The sequence below is a fragment of the Manacus candei genome, unplaced genomic scaffold (assembly GCF_025592945.1).
Source record: "Manacus candei isolate 608988 ecotype Guabito, Panama unplaced genomic scaffold, ASM2559294v1 h1tg000094l, whole genome shotgun sequence".
NCBI classification, from domain to species: Eukaryota; Metazoa; Chordata; class Aves; order Passeriformes; family Pipridae; genus Manacus; species Manacus candei.
Genome location: NW_026138142.1, coordinates 1356394 through 1376744, shown reverse-complemented (window position 1 = coordinate 1376744; position 20351 = coordinate 1356394). Strand labels below are relative to the sequence as shown.

The 20351-nt window shown below is 41.0% G+C and overlaps 1 protein-coding gene across 3 annotated transcripts in view; it reads right to left on the bottom strand.

Annotated features, from left to right (window-relative positions):
- Positions 1 to 13804, bottom strand: part of XYLB (xylulokinase) — an 89089-nt gene extending 75285 nt beyond the window's left edge. The window contains exons 1-7 of one of the 3 annotated variants that reach the window (XM_051768300.1): positions 13507 to 13804; positions 6875 to 6957; positions 5932 to 6001; positions 4477 to 4557; positions 3082 to 3168; positions 1725 to 1853; positions 564 to 629 (exon numbers count right to left, since the gene is read on the bottom strand). In XM_051768300.1, the coding sequence (XP_051624260.1) occupies positions 564 to 629; positions 1725 to 1853; positions 3082 to 3168; positions 4477 to 4557; positions 5932 to 5943 (375 nt within the window). In that variant the 5' untranslated portion in view covers positions 5944 to 6001; positions 6875 to 6957; positions 13507 to 13804. Of the gene's footprint in view, positions 1 to 563; positions 630 to 1724; positions 1854 to 3081; positions 3169 to 4476; positions 4558 to 5931; positions 6002 to 6874; positions 6958 to 9541; positions 9723 to 13506 lie in introns of those variants that run through there. The other 2 variants (XM_051768298.1, XM_051768299.1) reach the window with 2 other exon arrangements.
- Between the last annotated feature and the right edge of the window lie 6547 nt (positions 13805 to 20351).

The following is a 20351-nucleotide window of genomic DNA, read 5'->3' as shown; positions in this document are numbered from 1 at the left end:
AGCTTATATCCTTCCATTCCAGCACTCCAATCACAGGAGCCATCCCGCCGTGTCTCCATGATACCAATAGGATCATAACTCTACAGGTGTGTGCACATCTCTAACTCCTCTTGTTTATATCCCATGGGTTTGCACAGGCACTAAATCTGGACCCCCAGTGAAGGAAACTTACTGGCTGATGATGCCCTTCAAGTGCTCTCCTGCCATCCCTCTCCAGGCTCTGGGTATCTATTTTCAGCACTGGCATCCAACTGGTAGAACAGGGATGGATTGAAGTTCCCCTCCCCCAGCAACTTCAGTTTAAAGCTGTGTTCACCAGCTTGGCAAATATGACATTCAAAATAGAACTGATGTCTGGTTTTAATCTGCCCAGCTACTAATAATTTAACAAAACAAAACAAAAAAAAAAATAAAATAATAAAATTTTCAATTTCAGGCTTAAATTCAAACACAAGAATCAAAATACTCTTTAGTAAAAAGGTCTGTAAAAACATCCCCAACAAAATTAATTTTAAAAGATTTTCAACTGTGTTTGCCAATAAAGGTATTGAAGTTAAGCCAACCTCAGTTTGCTTGTAGACCTCAGGATTCTGGCTGTAAATCTTTGCTATCTGGTTTCCTGTAAAACGCTGAGAAAGAAATGCAAACGCTTAGAAACACAAACCCTAAATGGAGTCAATAATCATCAACTCTGTGTAATGAGTTCAGTACATTGCACTTTGGATATTTAATTTGCCTGATGCATGATGAAAGTCAGTGCACAGCAGGCAATCTGCACTAAACAAGGTATAATACATAGTCTCATTATGAGAATTTTGTTCACCTTTTGAAAAAAAAGGCAAGAGAAAAAGCATTACTACCCCCAGTTTACATTTCAGAAATGACAGTTCAATGGAATGAATCAGACTTATTCTGTGCACAGGAACAAGCACAGTTCAAATGCTGCCTTCAAATCCCTGAAAAGCTTTAAGCTATATGATCTATGTACCTGCCTGTGAGGCAGGTGAATTGGGAGCAAAGCAGGAGGTTTCATACTCAAAGCAACAACTCCAGCATAGGCTAAAAATAGCTGTAAGAATATATTTTTTTTCATCCAAATATTGTATCAAATAATAAAAAAAACTTGTAACATTGAAACCTAACATTTAACAAGTTAAAAATAAATTGCTAGTGGTATGTGAAGTCTAATTTCAACACCAGCCATAAACCTTGCATGACAATTCAAAAACAGAATCATCCATTTGGGAGCTTAAAGCCTTATTCTGTTGAACCAACAGTATGAGTAGCCAGGTGCTGAGATACCTCCAGGGAACATTAAAAGGCCAGTCTTTAAATTGCAGAGGTAACCTAGAGCAGTGATCCACAAATAGGTGGATGGATTTACCCCAAATAAACCTGTAACACAAACTGGATTGCCATCCCAATGGAAATGTGGCTGCACAAGACGCTCCCAGGGGACAACCAGGCCCTGAGACTGCAAGCATGGCCACCAACCAGTGCATTTGGGAACTACCAGGCAAATGCTCACTTCAACTGCCTCCTGCAGCAAAATTTCCAGTGTTCGATTAATTTCACTGTAAAATTTCCACATCTTCCGTTGTGAGATTACTGCAAAAACTCCCTCTTTCACAGTTAATGGCTGATGGCTACCTGCTGCCCTGTGATGGCAGAGTTGTTCCCATCACAAGGTTCTGCTGGGGACTTTCTCCCCACCCATTCCTCACCTCGTAGGCCCGGGAGCCGGTGATACTCGCCAGGTGCTGGGCTCCCCCCACGGCTTCCTCCAGGGCACTGCACTGGGAAGCTGTGCTGGAATCCATCCATATGGGACTGTTACTGACAGAAAAACACCCCTGTAAAGAACAATGCCCTTTATTAGTAAGTCTGATCTCTGAGAAATCCCCGCTAGAGTAATAAAAATAGAGCAGCCGTACGTTATCAGCTCACTGCTCAGTTCTCTGAGACGCCTTCTGGTTTCCTCTGAATAATTACAAAAAGCAGATATTGGGCAGCATGTTAGTCAGTGGTGAAAAGTTCAACCCAAACTTTGCATCAGAGGGAAGCAACAGGCTTTTTGTGCTGTTACTTCACAGCCCCTGCAGCACGACATCTCAGTACATTCCCCCAGTAGCCAAAACCCCAGCCCCTTTTTGGACTCCTCTCCAAACAATTAGATTGTCTTTCCACAGCTCCACTAACAAATTTCTCTTTAATGGCTGGCAAAATCATTTGGAAATACAACTGAGACTTAGTACATCACCAGAGAGCATTTTAATCCCATTTCCATGAGAAATGGATAAGATAGTTCCAGAACTAATCATTTAATACACTGGTTACACAAAATCTCCCTTTCAACATACAAATGATCTTTCTGACCATGAAGCAAGGAAGGTAAGGGTCTTTTAGAAGAAATTTGACTCCTCCCTATTATTCTTTTTAAATAAAAGTTTACAGATCACACACATACAAAATGTTGAGGTTCAACAATGTACTTGTTAGAAGTTTGTGTCCACAGAGCATTACACTTCATCCTTTCAGAGTAAGTGTAAACTGGGCTATTTATTTTATATATATATACACGTATATATATATAAAATATATATATTATATATATATATAACAATTATATATTATTTATATATATAATCTAATGAAATCACAAGCACTGAAAGTAAACTCAGGTACAATAGTCTTTTTCATAACCATTTTTGGTCAATACAAACATATATATATACGTATATGTATATATATATATATAAAAACAAAAAGTTAAGTATTCACAGGTTGTTTACAAAAAGATTACGTTTCCTAAAAGAACAAACAGGCTGTTACTCTGACACAGAAATATTCTGGGACACCCACTGGCACCTGTAAGCGTTTAAAGAAGAATATACTGTCATACAGAAGAAAATAAAATGTCAAAAGCCCTGGAGCTGAAGGAATAACTACTACATTTCATTTATGCTGCAGGGGCATGAGACTCAGCCAAACAAGAGGAAAGGTTTGCAAGGAGAAAAGCAATGTGTAAGCATCAGAAAAAGGACAGTGTAGCTCTCCCTTCAGAGATTTTGTGCACATTACCTTTAGTGATTGATGTAAAGGCAATTCAGATGATGCATTCTTTAAAATTTGGAGGCTTCCTTTTTTCCAGTACACACTCCCATGTTGCTGTAGGAAATACAAAAACAGAAGTTGGAGATGCCCTCCCAAACAGAAGCTGGAGATGCTCTCCCAAGTTGCAAAGATCATATCCTGATCTGAATTTTGAACTTTAAGGGACAAGAGAAGTCTCTTCAAACTAGGACCAAAAAACGCACCTTTTCAAATCAAGTATGTCATTAAGAAACTCTAAGATTGAGCAAACCATGTACTAAACCAGAAAATTATTTTGAACTACTGAAAACTCTAGTGGGAACTGTTACTATACTGCCAATGGCATTAGATACTTCTTTGAAGGCTCCAAGCTGTAACCAGGGCTCCACAGTCAAGCCATAGTTCTGTGCTACTTCAGCACAGCTCCTTGATTCACCAGTGACATGCCTGCCCACCTTGTTGGAGGTTGGCTAAAATAAAGGGAATACAGACAACCTGGAAATACACTTCCTTTTTTCACTTGAGTAAGCTGGGGTTACTTGTCAGTCCCTCACTTCTGTTCCACTGAAGAATTCACAGTAGAGACCTTCATACCAGCTATGATTTTCAGACACCTTGCTCAGACTTTTAGCTGCCATCTATGAAACGTGGAGATCAAAGCAACAGTTTTGATTAATTAGTGCCAGATAAACCAAGATGAATAACCTGTACCTCACATGTCAGAATTAACTATCACTTTGGTGCTGTTCTCACCCTGGATGTCATCTGTGAAATGCTGTTACACCAGAGAACCAGGAGACTGGCTCGCTGACTAAATGTCAGGGTGGGTTTTATAAATCCCAAGAAAAGGCATTATGCACTACAGGCTAAATCATGACAGCATCTTCGCCATTTCTGCATCAAAGACTCATGTCATTTGGGTTTTGTTGTTCCCAGTAAGATCTCCTTCCTAGCCAATGAAAAACTGTGCTCAAGAGGATGTTAATGTGCTTTCAGCAAACTGTGTTCCTCACTGTTTTTTCTACCCCATTTTCCACAAGCACCTGGATCTGCTGAAGTTCAAAATGATCCCTGTCATTTCAGAATCTGTATGCACAAAGAATTAAAACAACAGGAAACCAAGTACTTATGCACTACACTGATCTAAACAACTGCACTGTAAACGTCATCCTCCACTCCCACTATCTTGTAATGATTGCTTTGTGTGCTTCAGGTGTCAAGCTGCCCTGAGAAATGTGTCTATGAACACTTACATAGAAGCTTTTATCTTCTTTCATGCCATTATGGTCTTCTGCAATACAATTATTTAAACTAAATTTATCACTGTATCTTATACTCTACTGAAAAAATACAGTAAGATTGATTTTTAATTTATAAACTAACCTGGCCAGCACCAGATAAAGCTCTGACTTGAGAAAAGTTAAAGCCTGAAGATTTCATCTTTTCCAAGATCATATCCAGAGCCTAAAACAAAAAAATAGAATCAAGAATGATTGTAACGAGCTATCAAATTATGCATACTCACAATCTGGAATTAAACAATAAATTCATGTCATCACTGATAAGAGTTCATTGGCAGATAATGAAAAATTAGCTAATGACTATAGACTTCTCAAGAAGTTGCATAAATTAATTTATTAAGTAAGAGTCCATAACGGAAAAATTGAGTCACATGGAGGAAAAATAAGATCTTTAAAGAAGCTGAATCACAAAGATCCATTCTTTGAAACCTAAATAAGAGGCAAGAGTTAAAGAATTCCAATTCATTAAAAAGCACTTTCAAGAGTGCCAGACACAAAGCAGGATTATCTTTTTCTGTTCTTACTTTTGGAAACCTCTGAAACCTTAACAGGGTGCATCCTGCACTCCATCCTACAAGACATGAGTAACCTCAATAGCACTGCCTCCAGTATCAGCTAACTCACAGATTCTTTAATATAAGGCCAAATCAAGTGAATTTCATTCCTGCCTGAAGAACTTCATTTTTCTGACGTTTAAAATCAAAAATTAATTTATATTTCCATAGTTTCACTTAGATCACCATTTCCCAGACCGTCTGGACAAACAGGGCACTGCAAGACTTCCAAAGAAACATCATATACCTATATCATCATACTTTTAATTTTATAACTACAACTGCTCCTCTTCATTGTGGCTCGAAAGACCAACTGCAAGCAAATTTACCAAACCTTTGTCAAATACTGTGGATCACAGTAGTTCTGTGACCTTTCAAATATTTTAACTATTGAAATGCCTTTAGTAAGACAGATTTACATAGTACCATGTGAGAGCAAGTGTTACAGACTCTGCACAGAAGCAAGGAAGGCCCTGTTTTAAAACAGAAAAGAATTCTGTACTTCGAAAATAAACATCAGTCAAAGTGACTGGGAATCAAGCACGGAACAAAGTGCACTTTCATCACCTACCAGTTGCGACATCAATTGGTTAGCAGAGTTTATTCTAAAAAAAAACAGTTTAGGTAACCTGGATGCTACAAAAACATAGATTTAAGCCAGGCAAAGAAACAGCTGCCCCTTTAGTGTACAAAGAAAAAAGAGGGAAAATGAGGGACAGGCAGGAAGGCATTTCTCATACACAGAGTGCTGTAACAGTAGAGTGAAGAAACAAACAAAAAAAACCCATCAAACTGTTAGCAACTTCCACTTCTTGTTGATAGCATTACTATTTGCATACCAAAGACAGAGAATAACACTGAAAAGAAACAGAATATAAGGAAAAAAACTATGTTTATTTGAGTGATGAATTTTACTTCTGCTCAGAATAAATTTCCATTTCTGTAGTAGCAAAGAAGGTGAACTATATAAAGCTCTTTCATACCTTGACCCACATGAGCACAGGAGAAGTGACTGTCAGTCTGTCACTGTGAATATAGACTCCACCTTGAGTCCTACAGAAAAACAGGATTTTCTCTTGGTAAATTCTGTATTTTATTCCCTGACAAGCAAAGTTCTTCAAGATTATTAATGACCAAAGAGAATGTACAATTATTTTTTTTTTTATGTTATGAAAAAGGGTCGGTGTTTGAAACATGAAAAAGTAAAAGCCAGCTCCTAGGAGGTGACATGTTTGACCCAATTGCAAAGTAAATAATTTTCAAGGAAAGGTCCTGATCCTGAAGTAAGGTCTGAGATAGAGTCCAGTGCTGATACTACTCATTCCCTCTTTGTAATTCATGGTTATTTCTGACTGTAACCATTTGTGAATTGAACCTCAAAAAGGAAGTTTAACTTTTGCTGTTAAACCATCAAGTAAATAAATGTACTTTATTGAAACTTGTGACTGAAGGATGACTTGTCAATTCTAGTCTATTGCTGAAGTAAACAAATACTGTCATCCTACATCTTATTGTGGGATTTGGAACAACTGAATTTGTCTCCAAATGTCTTTTAGATATTCTCCTCACGTAATTTTCTTGCTGTTAGGAGAGCACTCTGCCCTGTCACAAAGGCAGTGCTTACTTTCATGTCCCAAAAAAATCAAGTCATCCATGAGTCTGAAGTTCCCAAAAAAGAAAAAAAATGGTTTATTTATATGTAATACTTTGGGGTGTATTTTCTTAATTTATTTCCTTTTGGGAGCTCTTGCCATATTTACACACAAGGAAGGTAAGAGCATATACTACCCTTGCTAAGCATGAAACATGAACATGGCATGACCTTTTTCCATACCTCTATACGTGCCAATGAGATCAAACAGTCCCCTCACCCCAATCTCCAAAGTTTTAAATTACATTATCCAGGTAAAGTACAAAAAGCCTTACTTAAATTCCGGAAGGTCCTTATCAAAATGAACATTATCCTCGTAAATGACTCTCAGTTGTTCATCAATAGCAATGACTTTCAACTAGAAGATATAAAACAGGAAGTTAACAAAATCTAACAATAATTAAATAGCACCGATAACTCATTTAGAATAATTCAATTCCCACAGACAAAATGGAAAAAAAAGATCACCCCAATCCATACACCTTGCTGAAAGTACGGACACAATTTTACATTAAACAAGTTATGTGAATAATATGCCACCTATTCAGCAACATGTATTTTTATTTGTTTGTATTCTGTCTCCTCATTTTCTTTCTCCTCTAATGAACAAGATTGAGCTGCAGGTATTTGCTAAGAAACAGCAAACAAATTACCAGGTTTATAGCTTGCATCATAGTAACCAGTTTTGCAATTTCTCCAAAGAATACAGTATCTGAGATTAAAGATGCCATATGCCTTTTTTTTTTCCCCCTCCTTTTTTTGGCCTCATTTTACCAAGGAACTTAACAGACCCTTAGGGTACCTTGAGGACCTTCCCTGCTCCCCAGATGGTGAGTAAATGAAACTCTCCCAGTCTGGCAAAGCTCAGAGGGCTCTACACAAGTGTATTCTGAACTTATGCAACACACAGAAAGCAACATCCAAAAGGGTAACTCCATAAAGCTGAGCCTTCTTGTCAGCACAAATCAGGAGAGTACCACAACCTTTCCTCCTCTGTATTCACTTAAGTTCACCTAGTTCGGAAGGAAAATAGTAACAATTGAGAAGAAAAGTGAGAAAGTAGCTCATGTTCCACACCTATTTCAACAGGGGAGAGAGTGCAAAGTGCTGTTAAAGGAACAGATTAAAAAAAAAAAAAAAAAAAAACTACAAAAACTAAGTTCATCTTAAGGAGTTGTATGCAAATCACAAGGCCATCCCTATTTTTGCCATACTAAAGTAGGGCCATTACCTATGCACTGGCACAGTGCACTAGCTCAAAAAATGTCTCTGACCCACTGCAGCCTAATTGGCACTCTGCTTGCAGCACATCCCTTTGAAAGCACTTGATCAACCTAACCTGGATGTGTCTTTTCAAGCTCCCAAACTTCAGCAGCATAATAGTGATTTATGCTCAAACACCTGTTATTAACATATTCAGGCCTCTGCACAACTTCAGCAGTTTCTATTCAAGTGTGGCAATACCCAAATGTGTTGACAAATCAGAATTTCAAGCAGAAATCTGAGCATCCATGTTCACAATCCTACTAGTCTTGATTCCCATGAGGACCCTGGAAAGCTGGATTTGGGTGCAAATCACAGCTCCTATAAGAGCAGGCAGAGGGGTGTCCATGTGGTCTGAGTGTAGAGAAGTGTCCCAGCACTCCTTTCAGGATATTTAACACATCCCTAGCAGGATGGGGAAGCAGGACACATTAGGACATGCAACCCACAGTTTCAGACACGATATGGGGCAAACAGAAAGGGACAAAGGATGCACTTATGTAGGTGAAGGGGACATGAGAACAACCAGGGACATGCAGTGCCCATGGCACATAAACATCTTACAACACGAGGCACTGGGAATTATTATGGCCATAAAATAAACCACAAGAAATTCCACTTCAGCACGAGGAAGAACTTCTTTACATTGGGGATGGCAGAGCACTGGAACAGGCTGCCCAGGGAGGTCATGGATTCTCCCTCTCTGGAGACATTCCAAACCCACCTGGACAGATTCCCGTGTCACCTGTTCCAGGTGACTCTGCCTTGGAAGGGCGGTTGGACTGGGCTGATCTCCAGAAGTCCCTTCCACAGAATGACAAAATCAGTCAGGTTGGAAGGGACCACGGTGGATCATCTGGTCCAACCTCCCTGCTTAGGCAGGGTCGTCCTAGAGGACGTGGCATAGGATTGCGTCTGGATTGTTCTGGAATATCTCCAGTGAGGGAGATTCCACAACCTCTCTGGGCAATCCAAGCATAATGATTGTGTGACTGCGAATTATCTGGCATCAGCTGTGGCAAGACGGAGTGTGTGCGAGCCCCGAGCACGGAGCATCGCACCGCTCCCTGCATCCTGGGTGAGCCCTGGGTATGGAACACCGCTCCGCTCCCTGCATCCTGGGTGAGCCCTGGGCATGGAACACCGCTCCGCTCCCTGCATCCTGGGTGAGCCCTGGGCATGGAACACCGCTCCCCTTCCTGCATCCTGGGTGAGCCCTGGGCATGGAACACCGCTCCCCTTCCTGCATCCTGGGTGAGCCCTGGGTATGGAGCAGCGCTCCGCTCCCTGCAGCCCCGGCCGGGCCCGGGGACCGTGAGCAGCCCTGCAAAGCAAACCCGCCGCTGGGAGGAGGAAAAGGGGAGCGGAAGGCTCTGAGATGGGACGGAAGCCGCCCGAGGAGGAAGGAGCGGAGAAGAGGAAGGCCTGTCCCCGCTCTGTGCTGGGGGCAGCGCAGCGGCCGCGGTGGCGGCGGTGCCGCCCGGACCGCATCCCCCGCATCCCCCGCATCCCCCAGGGGCAGCCCCCGCTCCCGCCGCGGTCGGACCCTCCCTGCCGGCCCAGTCCCGCTCGGGGCAGGGCCCGGGGAAGCCGGGGCGGCCCCAGCCCCCCCGCCCTGCGCGCAGGGGGCCGGCCGAGGGAGGGGAGGGGAGAGCAGGGCGGGGGAGGCGGCGCGGTACCTGCTGCGTGCTGAAATCCCAGCCCAGGTAGCAGGGAGAGGCCATGGCACGGCCCGGCACGGCCCGGCACGGCCCTCACCCTCACCCGGGAGCCGGGGCAGGGAGCGGGAAGGGGGTGGCTCTGCTGGCCCGGCCTCCCCGGGCAGGAGCCGCCAGCCCGGCCCCGCGGAGCGGCAGCACCGCGGTTAATGAGTGCTGGGAGCGCTGGGAGCGGGACCAGCCCGCTCCCAACCCCGCACGGAGGGGCCGGGAACAGCTCGGGTGGGGGGTGAGGCGATGGTGAGGTTGAGGTGATGGTGAGGTTGAGGCGATGTGGGGGTGATGAGATGTGGGGGTGATAAGATGAGGGGGGGTGATGCGATGGGGGGATTGTTATCCCAAACGCAGGCTTGCTCCCCGGTTCACAGCACCAATCCACACACCGAGGCAAAGTATTTCTGTATTTTATTCTAATTTGCACAAAGTCTCGCTCACCAGCCATCAAAACTTTACACTATTAATACATTTTAACAAACCGAGGCATCAGCTTTCACTGGTTACAATTTACATAAGTTTTCTATTAATTAGTACTCAACCCCGTATTTGCTAGTTATCTCTCTCGCTTCTCATACTAATTAGTCCACAAGCACAGTTCTTCCCTGCGTTTCAGTCTGGGGTGTGCTTTGAGTGGGTGGTCAACTAGTCAGTGGTTGTGATCAGCCACTGCCTGAATTACCTATCCCTCAGTTACTGCTCGGTCCTGCTGACCACTCCTAGTGGCTCTTGTTCACCTTTGGATCGTCTTCCCTTTTCCTTAAAACAACAGATTAGCCAAGTATATGAAATTCACAATGCAACTGCTTAATCATAACTGTCCAGCTACAGCTACTGATTAACAACTAAAAAGAAAAAGAAATTGCAAAGTTTGACTCAAACCCTTATTCAAATCTTGAGGGGCTCGGTATCAGGATGATGTGATGGTGGGATGATGTGATGGTGGGTTACCCTGTGCCAGGGCTATGCACAGGGCTGCTGAGCACCAGTAACCAGTGCCCATAACGTGGGGATCCCCAGTGGCAGCACCCGGGCCAGTGCAGGGGCCGCCCAGGAACCAGAACCACAACAACCTCAAACCACAGTCCAAAGGAATTAATGAAATTTTAATATCCCATCACTGTGTACCAGCCGTGTTGTGGTATCACACTCTGATCAGTGCAAACGCACTTACACAGTACTCCATTAAAAAACACCAAATTGTTTCTTTGGCTGAAGTTTTGTTTTCTAGTTTGCCTTTTTTCAGCTGGGAGGGTTGGGGAGGTTTTAGGTTTTTGTGTTACCTGCATAGTATGTGAAGAGCAAAGTGGAATTGCTTAATCAAAAGAAGGGTCATGTAAAATACACTTCCATTCTGCAATCAAGGCGGTATCTCAGCAGAGCTTTAATGAAGTCAAATAGGTTTTGCATGCCCAGGATCATAAACTGTTTTAACAGTACAAATACTTAATTTGAAATGCATTTAAAGTTATAATAAAAAATTTTCTCATATACTGAACATTTTAAGTAGTCCCACTGATTTCTCAAAGCCCTAACTCCCATGGGTTTATACTTTTAAGATTTCTTGTTATTATTGCAAAGAAAAACCTTTAAAATATTAATGGCCACCAGGTAGTGGTGGAATTTCCCTTCTCCTAAGGGGAAGGAGCTCATGCTGGATGAACCTGTTCCGAACAAAGGTCTCACTTAACCAGAGGCTGTGAAGGAAATAATGTTTTCGAAATGTTACCAAGAACGGTTTCCTTAGTGTAACTTATACCAGAAAACAAAGTATCAAATAACACACAGAAGCTGGGGGTTTTATTAATACAGAATGTAACTGGTGAGCCAGGGAGGAAAGGCTTGCTCGATCCTTTCACTGAGTGCATACTCCCTATAAACAATTAACAGATTCAGAGGCTGAGGCTTGAAATGCTGCAATTTTCAGAAGGTAATTGCTTGCAAAAATGAAGAGAAACTGAAGTCAGTTTTGAAGAAAGCTGTAAGAATGATAAATTACTTTGGAAAAAGAGATATTAGTGGATTGCAATTTTTTTTAGGGAGATATTGGCTAGTAGAAAAGAAACAAGACTTTATAAATAAAGCAATCTTATGAGGATGTAAGAATCAGTTATATTCTTCAGCAATCAGATCAGAAGAATAGTCCCAATTAACAAGAAATCATTTGACTTAAACAGCAGAGAAAAGTTGGCTAATAACCACTCTCGTGTTATTAGATCTCCTTTAATTAGGAACAAGGGCGACAAGACAATGTGGTAGGAAAATTCACCAGAGAACAAATTGGGAATGTTATTGTTGCTACTTTCACTTTTCATGTTTTTCAAAAGAAAATAAGGAAGTTTGGAGAATCAATGCCTTACCCAGTCACTCTGTTGCCCATCCTCCCATCAAGGCAGCGTTCTCTCAGATTTATTGTTGGTGTATGGAAAATGTGCATTGCTGCTGTTCTTTCTGCACTCAAGTTTCTTGAAAGCAAACAAGGTTTAGCTCTGCATTTATCAGTGAAGTTGCATTCATGTACTACTAATGTTTTAGCACTGACAAATCCACAATTTCCAGAGGGGACGGACAAAATGCCGTTTATAATTGAAATGTCACCACTGCAGATTAACAGCTTGAGGCAAAGCACAGATTAATCACTCAAGACACACAGAGCAGAGTAAAGGGAAAAGTGAGTTTATTCCCCTTTTCCTATTAACTAGTTTCTGACCTGATGGAGAAGCAATACTTCCATGGTCTCCCAGGCCCTTGGCTATCTAGATAAATTATAACTAGTATGCCAATTAGTGCGTTTTTTTTTTTCTTCCCCCTCTGTCAAGTTAACTGCAATTGCACATTTATTTCAATTCTTTGCAAAATATAAATTAACTGTATTCCACATTCCTACATACTGAGATTTTTTCATTTTTTATTCTCACTTCCAGTATCAAAACCTGTCTCTGATCTCAGCTGCACCCTGATATGAACTTAGGTTTAACTGCATTCTTCAGCTTTGCACAGGGGAACTCCTTGAGAAACAGTGATAGCCCAACTTCCAGGCTTCATTATCATCACATCATCTGAGACATGCCAACAAGCTAGAGAGCAGCTACTCCAGACCTTTGATATAAATTAGGATGACTATATTGACAGCAGTCCAGCTACCCTGATTTATACTGGCTACATAATTTAATGGGATAGGGAAGTACTCACACCTTCACAGGAAGTAACAGAAGTCCAGAAGTGGGCAACTACAAAGCTACCAGTCTTTCTGCTTCCAGCAGTACATTTTGGGCACCTAACTAGCTATTTTAAGTAGCAGGGCAGCCAAGTATTTCTAAGCCCCCAACAAGTACTTTACACTTGTACAGCAGCATAGGTTAGCACAGCAGAAGCAATGGGACAAGTAAGAGTTGTTGCACATACAGACATCAGTTATGAACATGCAATAAGCCACAGCAGCCCATGTTAGACCAAGCATCATTAAGTCTGCTGGCACAATTATCCTTTTTCCTAATAAGAAATCTTGTAGCTCTTTAATTAGCCTCACAAACATCAAACACAGTAAGCTGGGGCAGATACATGCCAACCTTTTTGCCAAGTAGCCTCAGCATCATGTGCACTGCTGCTAATGAGGTGGGATATGTTTACAATGTTAAGCTCCAAGTAACAACAATAACACATTAACACATCACCTTAAAAACAGAAAAAAATCCCAGCCTGAGCACTAGACCTGCCAGCTGGAACGATACCTGAACAACAGCAATGCTCTAAAGGTCATTCCCTTTCTACTTAGCATTGCAAGTGCTCTTATCACAAAATCTCCAGCAATGTTTAACCAAGAGAATAAAAAGTACCACAGTACCACGAATTAAAAGATGACATTTCTGATCTTTTTATTGAGATGGCATTATAACACCAAAAATGTTTTCCTTTCCTAAACATGCACTTACCTGCTGAAGTTACTTTTGCACATGATCTTGGGGTAACCATTATGATTGTCCATACCTCCAAACACTGTGGAGAGTCTTGTTATTCCCTCAGCAAGAATAAGTACTTGATGTTTCAAAGCAGTGGATCGAGGTGCTGTTATCCACGGTAATTTCACTGGCTGTGCTGGGAACGCCTGAACATGAGGAAGAACTTTACTGTGTGGGTGACCGAGCACTGGAACAGATTGCCCTGAGTGGTTGTGGAGTCTCCCTCACTGGAGATATTTCAGAACCATCTGGACACAATTCTGTGCAACATGCTCTAGGACAACCCTGCTTGGGCAGGGAGGTTGGACCAGGTGACCCACTGGGGTCCCTTCCAACCTCCCCTGTTTTGTGATTCGATGAAAGCCATACAAAGATCCAGCAAAATCCCTGGGCACGAGTTCCACAAGAGGAACCCAGAGCACAGTTGTTACTCTGAGACTGAAATTGTAGATTATTTAAGTACAGTGATTATTCCACAAACTTGTTGGTTGATTTAATTTTTTGACTTGTGCATATTCAAAGTCCCATGTGTGGTACTGCATTAGCAAATTATGGCCCTTTACAGAGAGTGAAGAATTGGTGCAGGATTCCATATAAAAGCATTTACCAGCACATGGAACAATGAGTACAAGAAAAGAATTTAAATGAAGGCTCAACTACACAATCTCAATTATACCATCAGTTTCATAGGTACTGGTCAATTTGCAGCTTTTATTTAATCATGTACATAAAATCCTCCAATTTCACTTCTATTGAATTCAGTAGAACATGTGTTGACTTCAGTGGGTACTGAATCAGGCACTGTGGAATTGTATCTGGTTTTACATACTTTAGTTTTACAGATGTAATTTCCTTGACTCAATTAAGCTACCAGTGATTATGAAGTGCAGTACAAATTCCTCATGAGATTTCTGCATGGAAGTGAAGTGAAGGATGTTTCTGAATAACAAATTATTTTTAGGAGACTCTCCTTCTCTGCACAGATTTCAAGTCCATATTCGTTCTCACAATAGTACTAGTACTTAACCATCGTCTTTGGAGGACTATCTTAACTACAGCCATTTGCAAGCCTTATTAAAGTTACCTTATACACCCAGCAGACTTTCTTGAAGATGAATACTGAAGAGGTTTGTGTCCCAATGCTCAAAAGCAAATATCTCAGGAGCAAGATGTTGTCATCCAGATAAAACTTTTCATTAACAACAGATTAACCAGTTCTTTCACGCTATACTCGATTCTTATCAAACTCTGCTTACAGATAAGTACATTTTATAGATTAAAAGCAATCAAAGATAAACTCATTTCTACTCAAACAATGCCTGAAGTGGAAACAAATAAGGGAAAAACTTTGCACTTTTCAGCAGCATCCTGTAAGGATCAAAAGTCTTTTTGGAATCAAGAAAGAATCAAAATCCTGTCGTTTTCAGGTGGAAAAATCAAGGCAGAGAAGCTAAATAGCCTATCCAGTTTGGTTTAAACCCTGCTTGAAATTGTCAGGGAGTTCCTATATACTTATCACATCTACTGGGAGAAGGAATAACCATAGGTTGCTGTCACCATCCAGAGCTGTAGCCTTCATAACTCTATGGATAGGAAACAGTTGGAGATAATTGGCATAGGAAAGATGTGTAGGTAGCAGTACCAGAAATATGAAGTTCATTTATCAGTAACTGGAATTTAAGGCATCTGTTGGGTCCAGGAACCCTCATGCATTTCCAGAATCCTCTGAAGAGATTTACTGAAGGACATTCAGTTCCCTCTCACCCTCTCCTCATGGACAGTTTTATGACATCAAAATGCAGTAAATCTAACCATCTTGTTTGTCACACTAATTTAAGAAATCTGAGAACTAAGAAAGAAGTCAGGGAAACTGTAAGGGAAGATGTTAGAATTCATTTGTTTAAAATCTCTAACTGATAAATACCTTCATTTTCTTCTTAGACTTGCCTCTGCACATTGTCACTTCCAATAGAGAATCTCAGAAGTTCTTGGTGGGCAAGAACAACAGAACTCCAAAATGAACAACTCCTGACACTAAATTTTGGAGGCTGATTTTTTGGTGTGTTTGATTTAAGCCTTTGGAGACACCCAGGCAGAGTGTAGGATCAGAGATATTTGATATATACCTACATACACACACACTACCTAATTATATTTGCATAAAGACACGAGAAATAAAAAGGGAAATTAGAATCCTTATCAAAGAAACGTGAAGGTGGACTACGTATGACCCACGCTCAAAAAACCTTCAGGGGGGCTTGAAGGAGAGCTGGGCCACCCTCCTTCCTTTTGACACACTTGAACTCTTTAAGTCTGAAAGCACATGAAAGATCAGATGAGAGAAAACACCTTGAGATCATCCTGAAAACTTCTGTCATAGACTTCTTCATCCCATTAGTGTGGACATGCAGAGAGCACCATCAGAAAGTCCTGTGCTCTACTCACAGCACTCTGTAACTGGGGCATGCCTTAAGGTTGTGCTTTCAAACAATAGAAACACACGTGCTCTTATCAAAAATCTCATTAAAAAGTAAACAATTATTGTTGATTTTACTAATAATGTCTGAAGCCCAAATAATAGCAGCCATCTTGTTTCTACCTTTCTTTTTGTTGTTACATTTTCTAAGAATGAAATGGTCACTTTCTAATGCTGCAAGACTGCATTTAAATAAAAATTTAAAAAGCACTAACAGAAAGCTAGAAAAAGGGGATTATCACAGTAACTTTTATCTTTCTTCTCAGTGCCAGTTAAAATCTGCAGATATTTGTATTGTATCTTTTTAACCTCCATGAACAGTGTTGGACATGTCTAAACTCAGCACATGAATATCATGAATAATATACCTTTGGTCTCAGGTGTGCAGTAAAACCCAGTGTTACAGGAAATGCATTCAGTCAGTTAACCATTATGAGCATTTTTAATTATCTTTAAATCAACAATTATTCCTATAAGGTCCTCCAAACACTTTTTAATAAAAAACTAATTTACTACTCACAAATTAATTAGTATAAGATAAAATTAGTTGCATCTTTTTAAATGAGATTTTGCAGCCAAGGTCAAGAGCAGTAAACATCTACTTCAAGTTCTAAAAGCCACTGCTTTTGGACTATGAAATATTCTCAAATTTATTTTGCCTCAAGGAAATGAAGAATTGGTTCCATTGTGATGGAAGAACAGACTTAAGGGAAATAGGGCACTTCAGACTCCAGTGGATAATCAAACAAAAACCATTCAGACGATGTTTTGATCAGGAGTTTGTTCAATTAAGGAAAGGCAAGTTTTGACACAAACCCAATCACGGCAATAAATTTTCAGAACCTGTAGTGCTGTTAGGAGATACGTGTGCCAGTGCTGGGACATGGTTTGTCTGCTTATATTCCTCAGGAATCTACAACCCAAATGGAAGCCTCTAACATTTCAGGCTCAGGCAAATACACATTCACGCCACTCCAATAGTGCCACCTGCTGTGCACTGTAAAAGTGTACAGGGGTCTGTAGATCCAAGCAACTCGGTTTAAAGACTGATTTAAAGAGAAATCGTAATTTGGTGTGCAGATATGACAATACAAATTTATTTTTATTTATTAGCAATACCTAAAAGGGCTAGGGGCACAAAGGAAGTTGTCCCACTATGGTGTAAGAACATAACCCATGGACAATGCATTTTCAAGTTTATGTCAGTGGCATAACAAGGCTTAGCTACATCAGCTCACTATACATCAAAACCACGATTAACCTCATGCTCTTTGCAATGTCACATACGTTAGACCCGCAATTCATTTCATTAATTATATTGTGGTTGCAAATTATTCATGAAACACACACAAGTATACATCTGTGTGTGTGTATACATATATATATGCACTCATGCCTTGATAAAAAGTGTACACACACGAACACACATGCTGACAAACCCATATACACACCTACAGAGACTCAGTCAACTGCACCTCAAGTCCTGTGTTCAGTTTTGGGTCCCTCACTACAAGAAAGACATTGAGGCGCTGGAGTGTGTCCAGAGAAGGATAACAGAGCTGGGGAAGAGTCTGGAGCACAAGTCTAATGAGGGGCAGCTGCAGCAGCTGGGGGTGTTTAGCCTGGAGAAAAGGAGGTTCAGGAGGGACCTTATTGCTCTCTACGACTCCCTGAAAAGAGGTCACGGCAAGGTGGGGGTCGGTCTCTTCTCCCAGTGACATGATGGGAGGAAATGGCCTTGAGTTGCACCAGGGCAGGTTTAGATTAAATATTAGGAAAAAAATTTTCACTTAAATGGTTGTAAAGCATTGGAACAGACTTCACAGGGAAGTGATCCCTGGAAGTGTTAAAAAAATGTGTGGATATGGCACTTGAGGATGTGATTTAATGGTGAACATGGTAGTGCTGGGTTGACAGTTGGACTTAGTGATTTTAAAGGTATTTGCCAACCCTAACAATTCTGTGAAGATGCTTTGTTCACAAGCTTTCAGTGAAAAGGAAGCAAACTGCCATGTATACAGGATTGGCTCAGCAAAATAAAAACTAATTCTGTTCCCCATTCCAGCTCTGCTGTACCACCTGGACTCATTCCCTCCATTTCACTGGGCATTTGGTTCCTTTAGCCCATTTTTGGTTGTGTTGCCTACCCATGCAACTGCTTGGGAAGGGGCTGCCTTGTATAAACCATTTGTGTAACTACGTGTGATGGTACTGTACAAATCCCGAGGGAATTGTACAGTACAAATAATTAACAATAATTTCTGATCAAATACAAACTCATTATACATTAAATGCTCTTCCAATGAGAAGTGAAGTGCACATATTTGAAGAACAGAGCCTACATTTCAGGGTCAAGGGTGCTATGCTGGTAGTTCCTTCTGCCACACATAGTCAGGTTGCACAAGTCTCTTTCACAGGAGGTCAGCGAGTCAAAAAGTGTGACTGGAATTTTAAAAAGGTTGGGTAACTTTTAAGACCATTAATAATGTTTGTATTGAATGTCAGCTCAAACTGTAATGAAGTTAATTAAATCTCCTGTCCCAACATATAAATCGGCTGCCTGAAGGTCCAAAGGCAGATTCCATGTGACAGCAACTCAGAACACTGGACAAACAAGGCAATTCCTGAGGTACTGCTTGCTACAGAGCACCAGATGTTTGTCTCAGCTGAAGGCAGAGTATCAAAGTAGATCTACTAAAGCCATGATACATCAGTAACACTCAAACATGCTTTTTCTATGGTAGAGAGAAGGCAACTTGAAAAGTATCTACAGTGTCTGACAAAGTATTTTGTTTACTGTTCTTTCCCTGGCTGAGGCAGGAAAAGACTGCAGTTGAGGTAGGCAACACAATTTGCATGACACAAGCATAGTGGGAAGGCAAGAGTAATTATTAAAAAGTCAGTTACTGCAGATTTACACATTGAGAGCCTGCTGAGCCTCACCAGAACGCTATGCACAGAGTGTTGTCAACCCCTGATTCCATCAATCATTCATGATGCAACCTGAGGAATAAGAAGGAACAAGTGAACTATCTATGCTCAGTCACCTGGGAAGCTCAAGTGTGTTGAATAGGTTCAGTGAGGAGAACGGCTGCAACATTTCAAGCTCCTGCCAAAAGCCTCCTCTGAAATCAGCCATTTCAGCAGTTTGGACACATCAGCATATTTATTTCTTTTACAAAAAGCATGCCAGACTGCAGCAAACCGAACTTTTACTTTTTCTCTAGTAAGAAAGGGCCCAGAATTTCTGAAGCAGCAAGAAGGTTTGGATTATGTCTCACCATGAAGACATTCAGTCATATCTAAAACTTAGCCAAAAACCTGACTAAAACAAAATAGCAAAGTAGTCTTTCTAGTTACACAGATCAACCCGCTGTGGGTCTACTACTCTTATTACACAAGGAAGATTCTTACTATATAATCTTTAATATCTTTATAATTTTTAAAATCAATGAATAAAACCTCTGCTCATTTCTGTTGTTGTTGTAATGGATTTTAGTGCATGCTATATTCTACTTATGTATAAATTTTATAATAACGTATTGTTGGTTCCCATCTATCCTCAGTATTTCATTAAAAAAACAAAAGTTTGAATTAATTACTCAGCTCCCTGATACCATCTAACAACACACCATCCTTACCAGCAGCGTTACACATCTTTCTGCTATTACAACAGTGTGTGCACAAAGGGGACATAATCATTTCAACTACACAGATATAACTGTAGTAGTACAACTGTTTTTTTCTAGAGGGTTTAACATTTTGCTCAGAGGAGAGAACATTGCATAGAGACCTCATAGAAACCTTCCAGTATCTGAAGGGGGCCTACAGGGAAGCCAGAGAGGGACTCTTTGCCAGGAACTGTAGTGTCAGGACAAAGAGTAATGGGTACAAATTGAAAGAGGGGAAGTCTAGGCTGGATATTAGGAAGAAATTCTTTACTGTGAGAGTGGTTAGGCACTGGAACAGGATGCCCAGGGAGGCTGTGGATGCCCCAAACCTGGCAATGTTCAAGGCCAGGTTGGATAAGGCCTTGAGCAACCTGGTCTCATGGGAAGTGTCCCTGCCCATGGCAGGAGGGGTTGGCACTAGATGATCCTTCCAAACCCTTAATATTCCATGATTCTATGATCTTCTCTTGTGCCACAACTGCACCACAAACCTGTGCAGGTTCTCACAGGTGAGTGGTTATTTCCAGTCTCACACCTGTGGTTTATATCCATCTAAACAAAAACCCTTCTCAGACAGAAAAATAAACCATGCTCTCACAAGATATCTTGGAAACAGACCAATGTATGAATAAATAACCAATGGATAAATAAAAGCCTACTGTCAAAGTGGT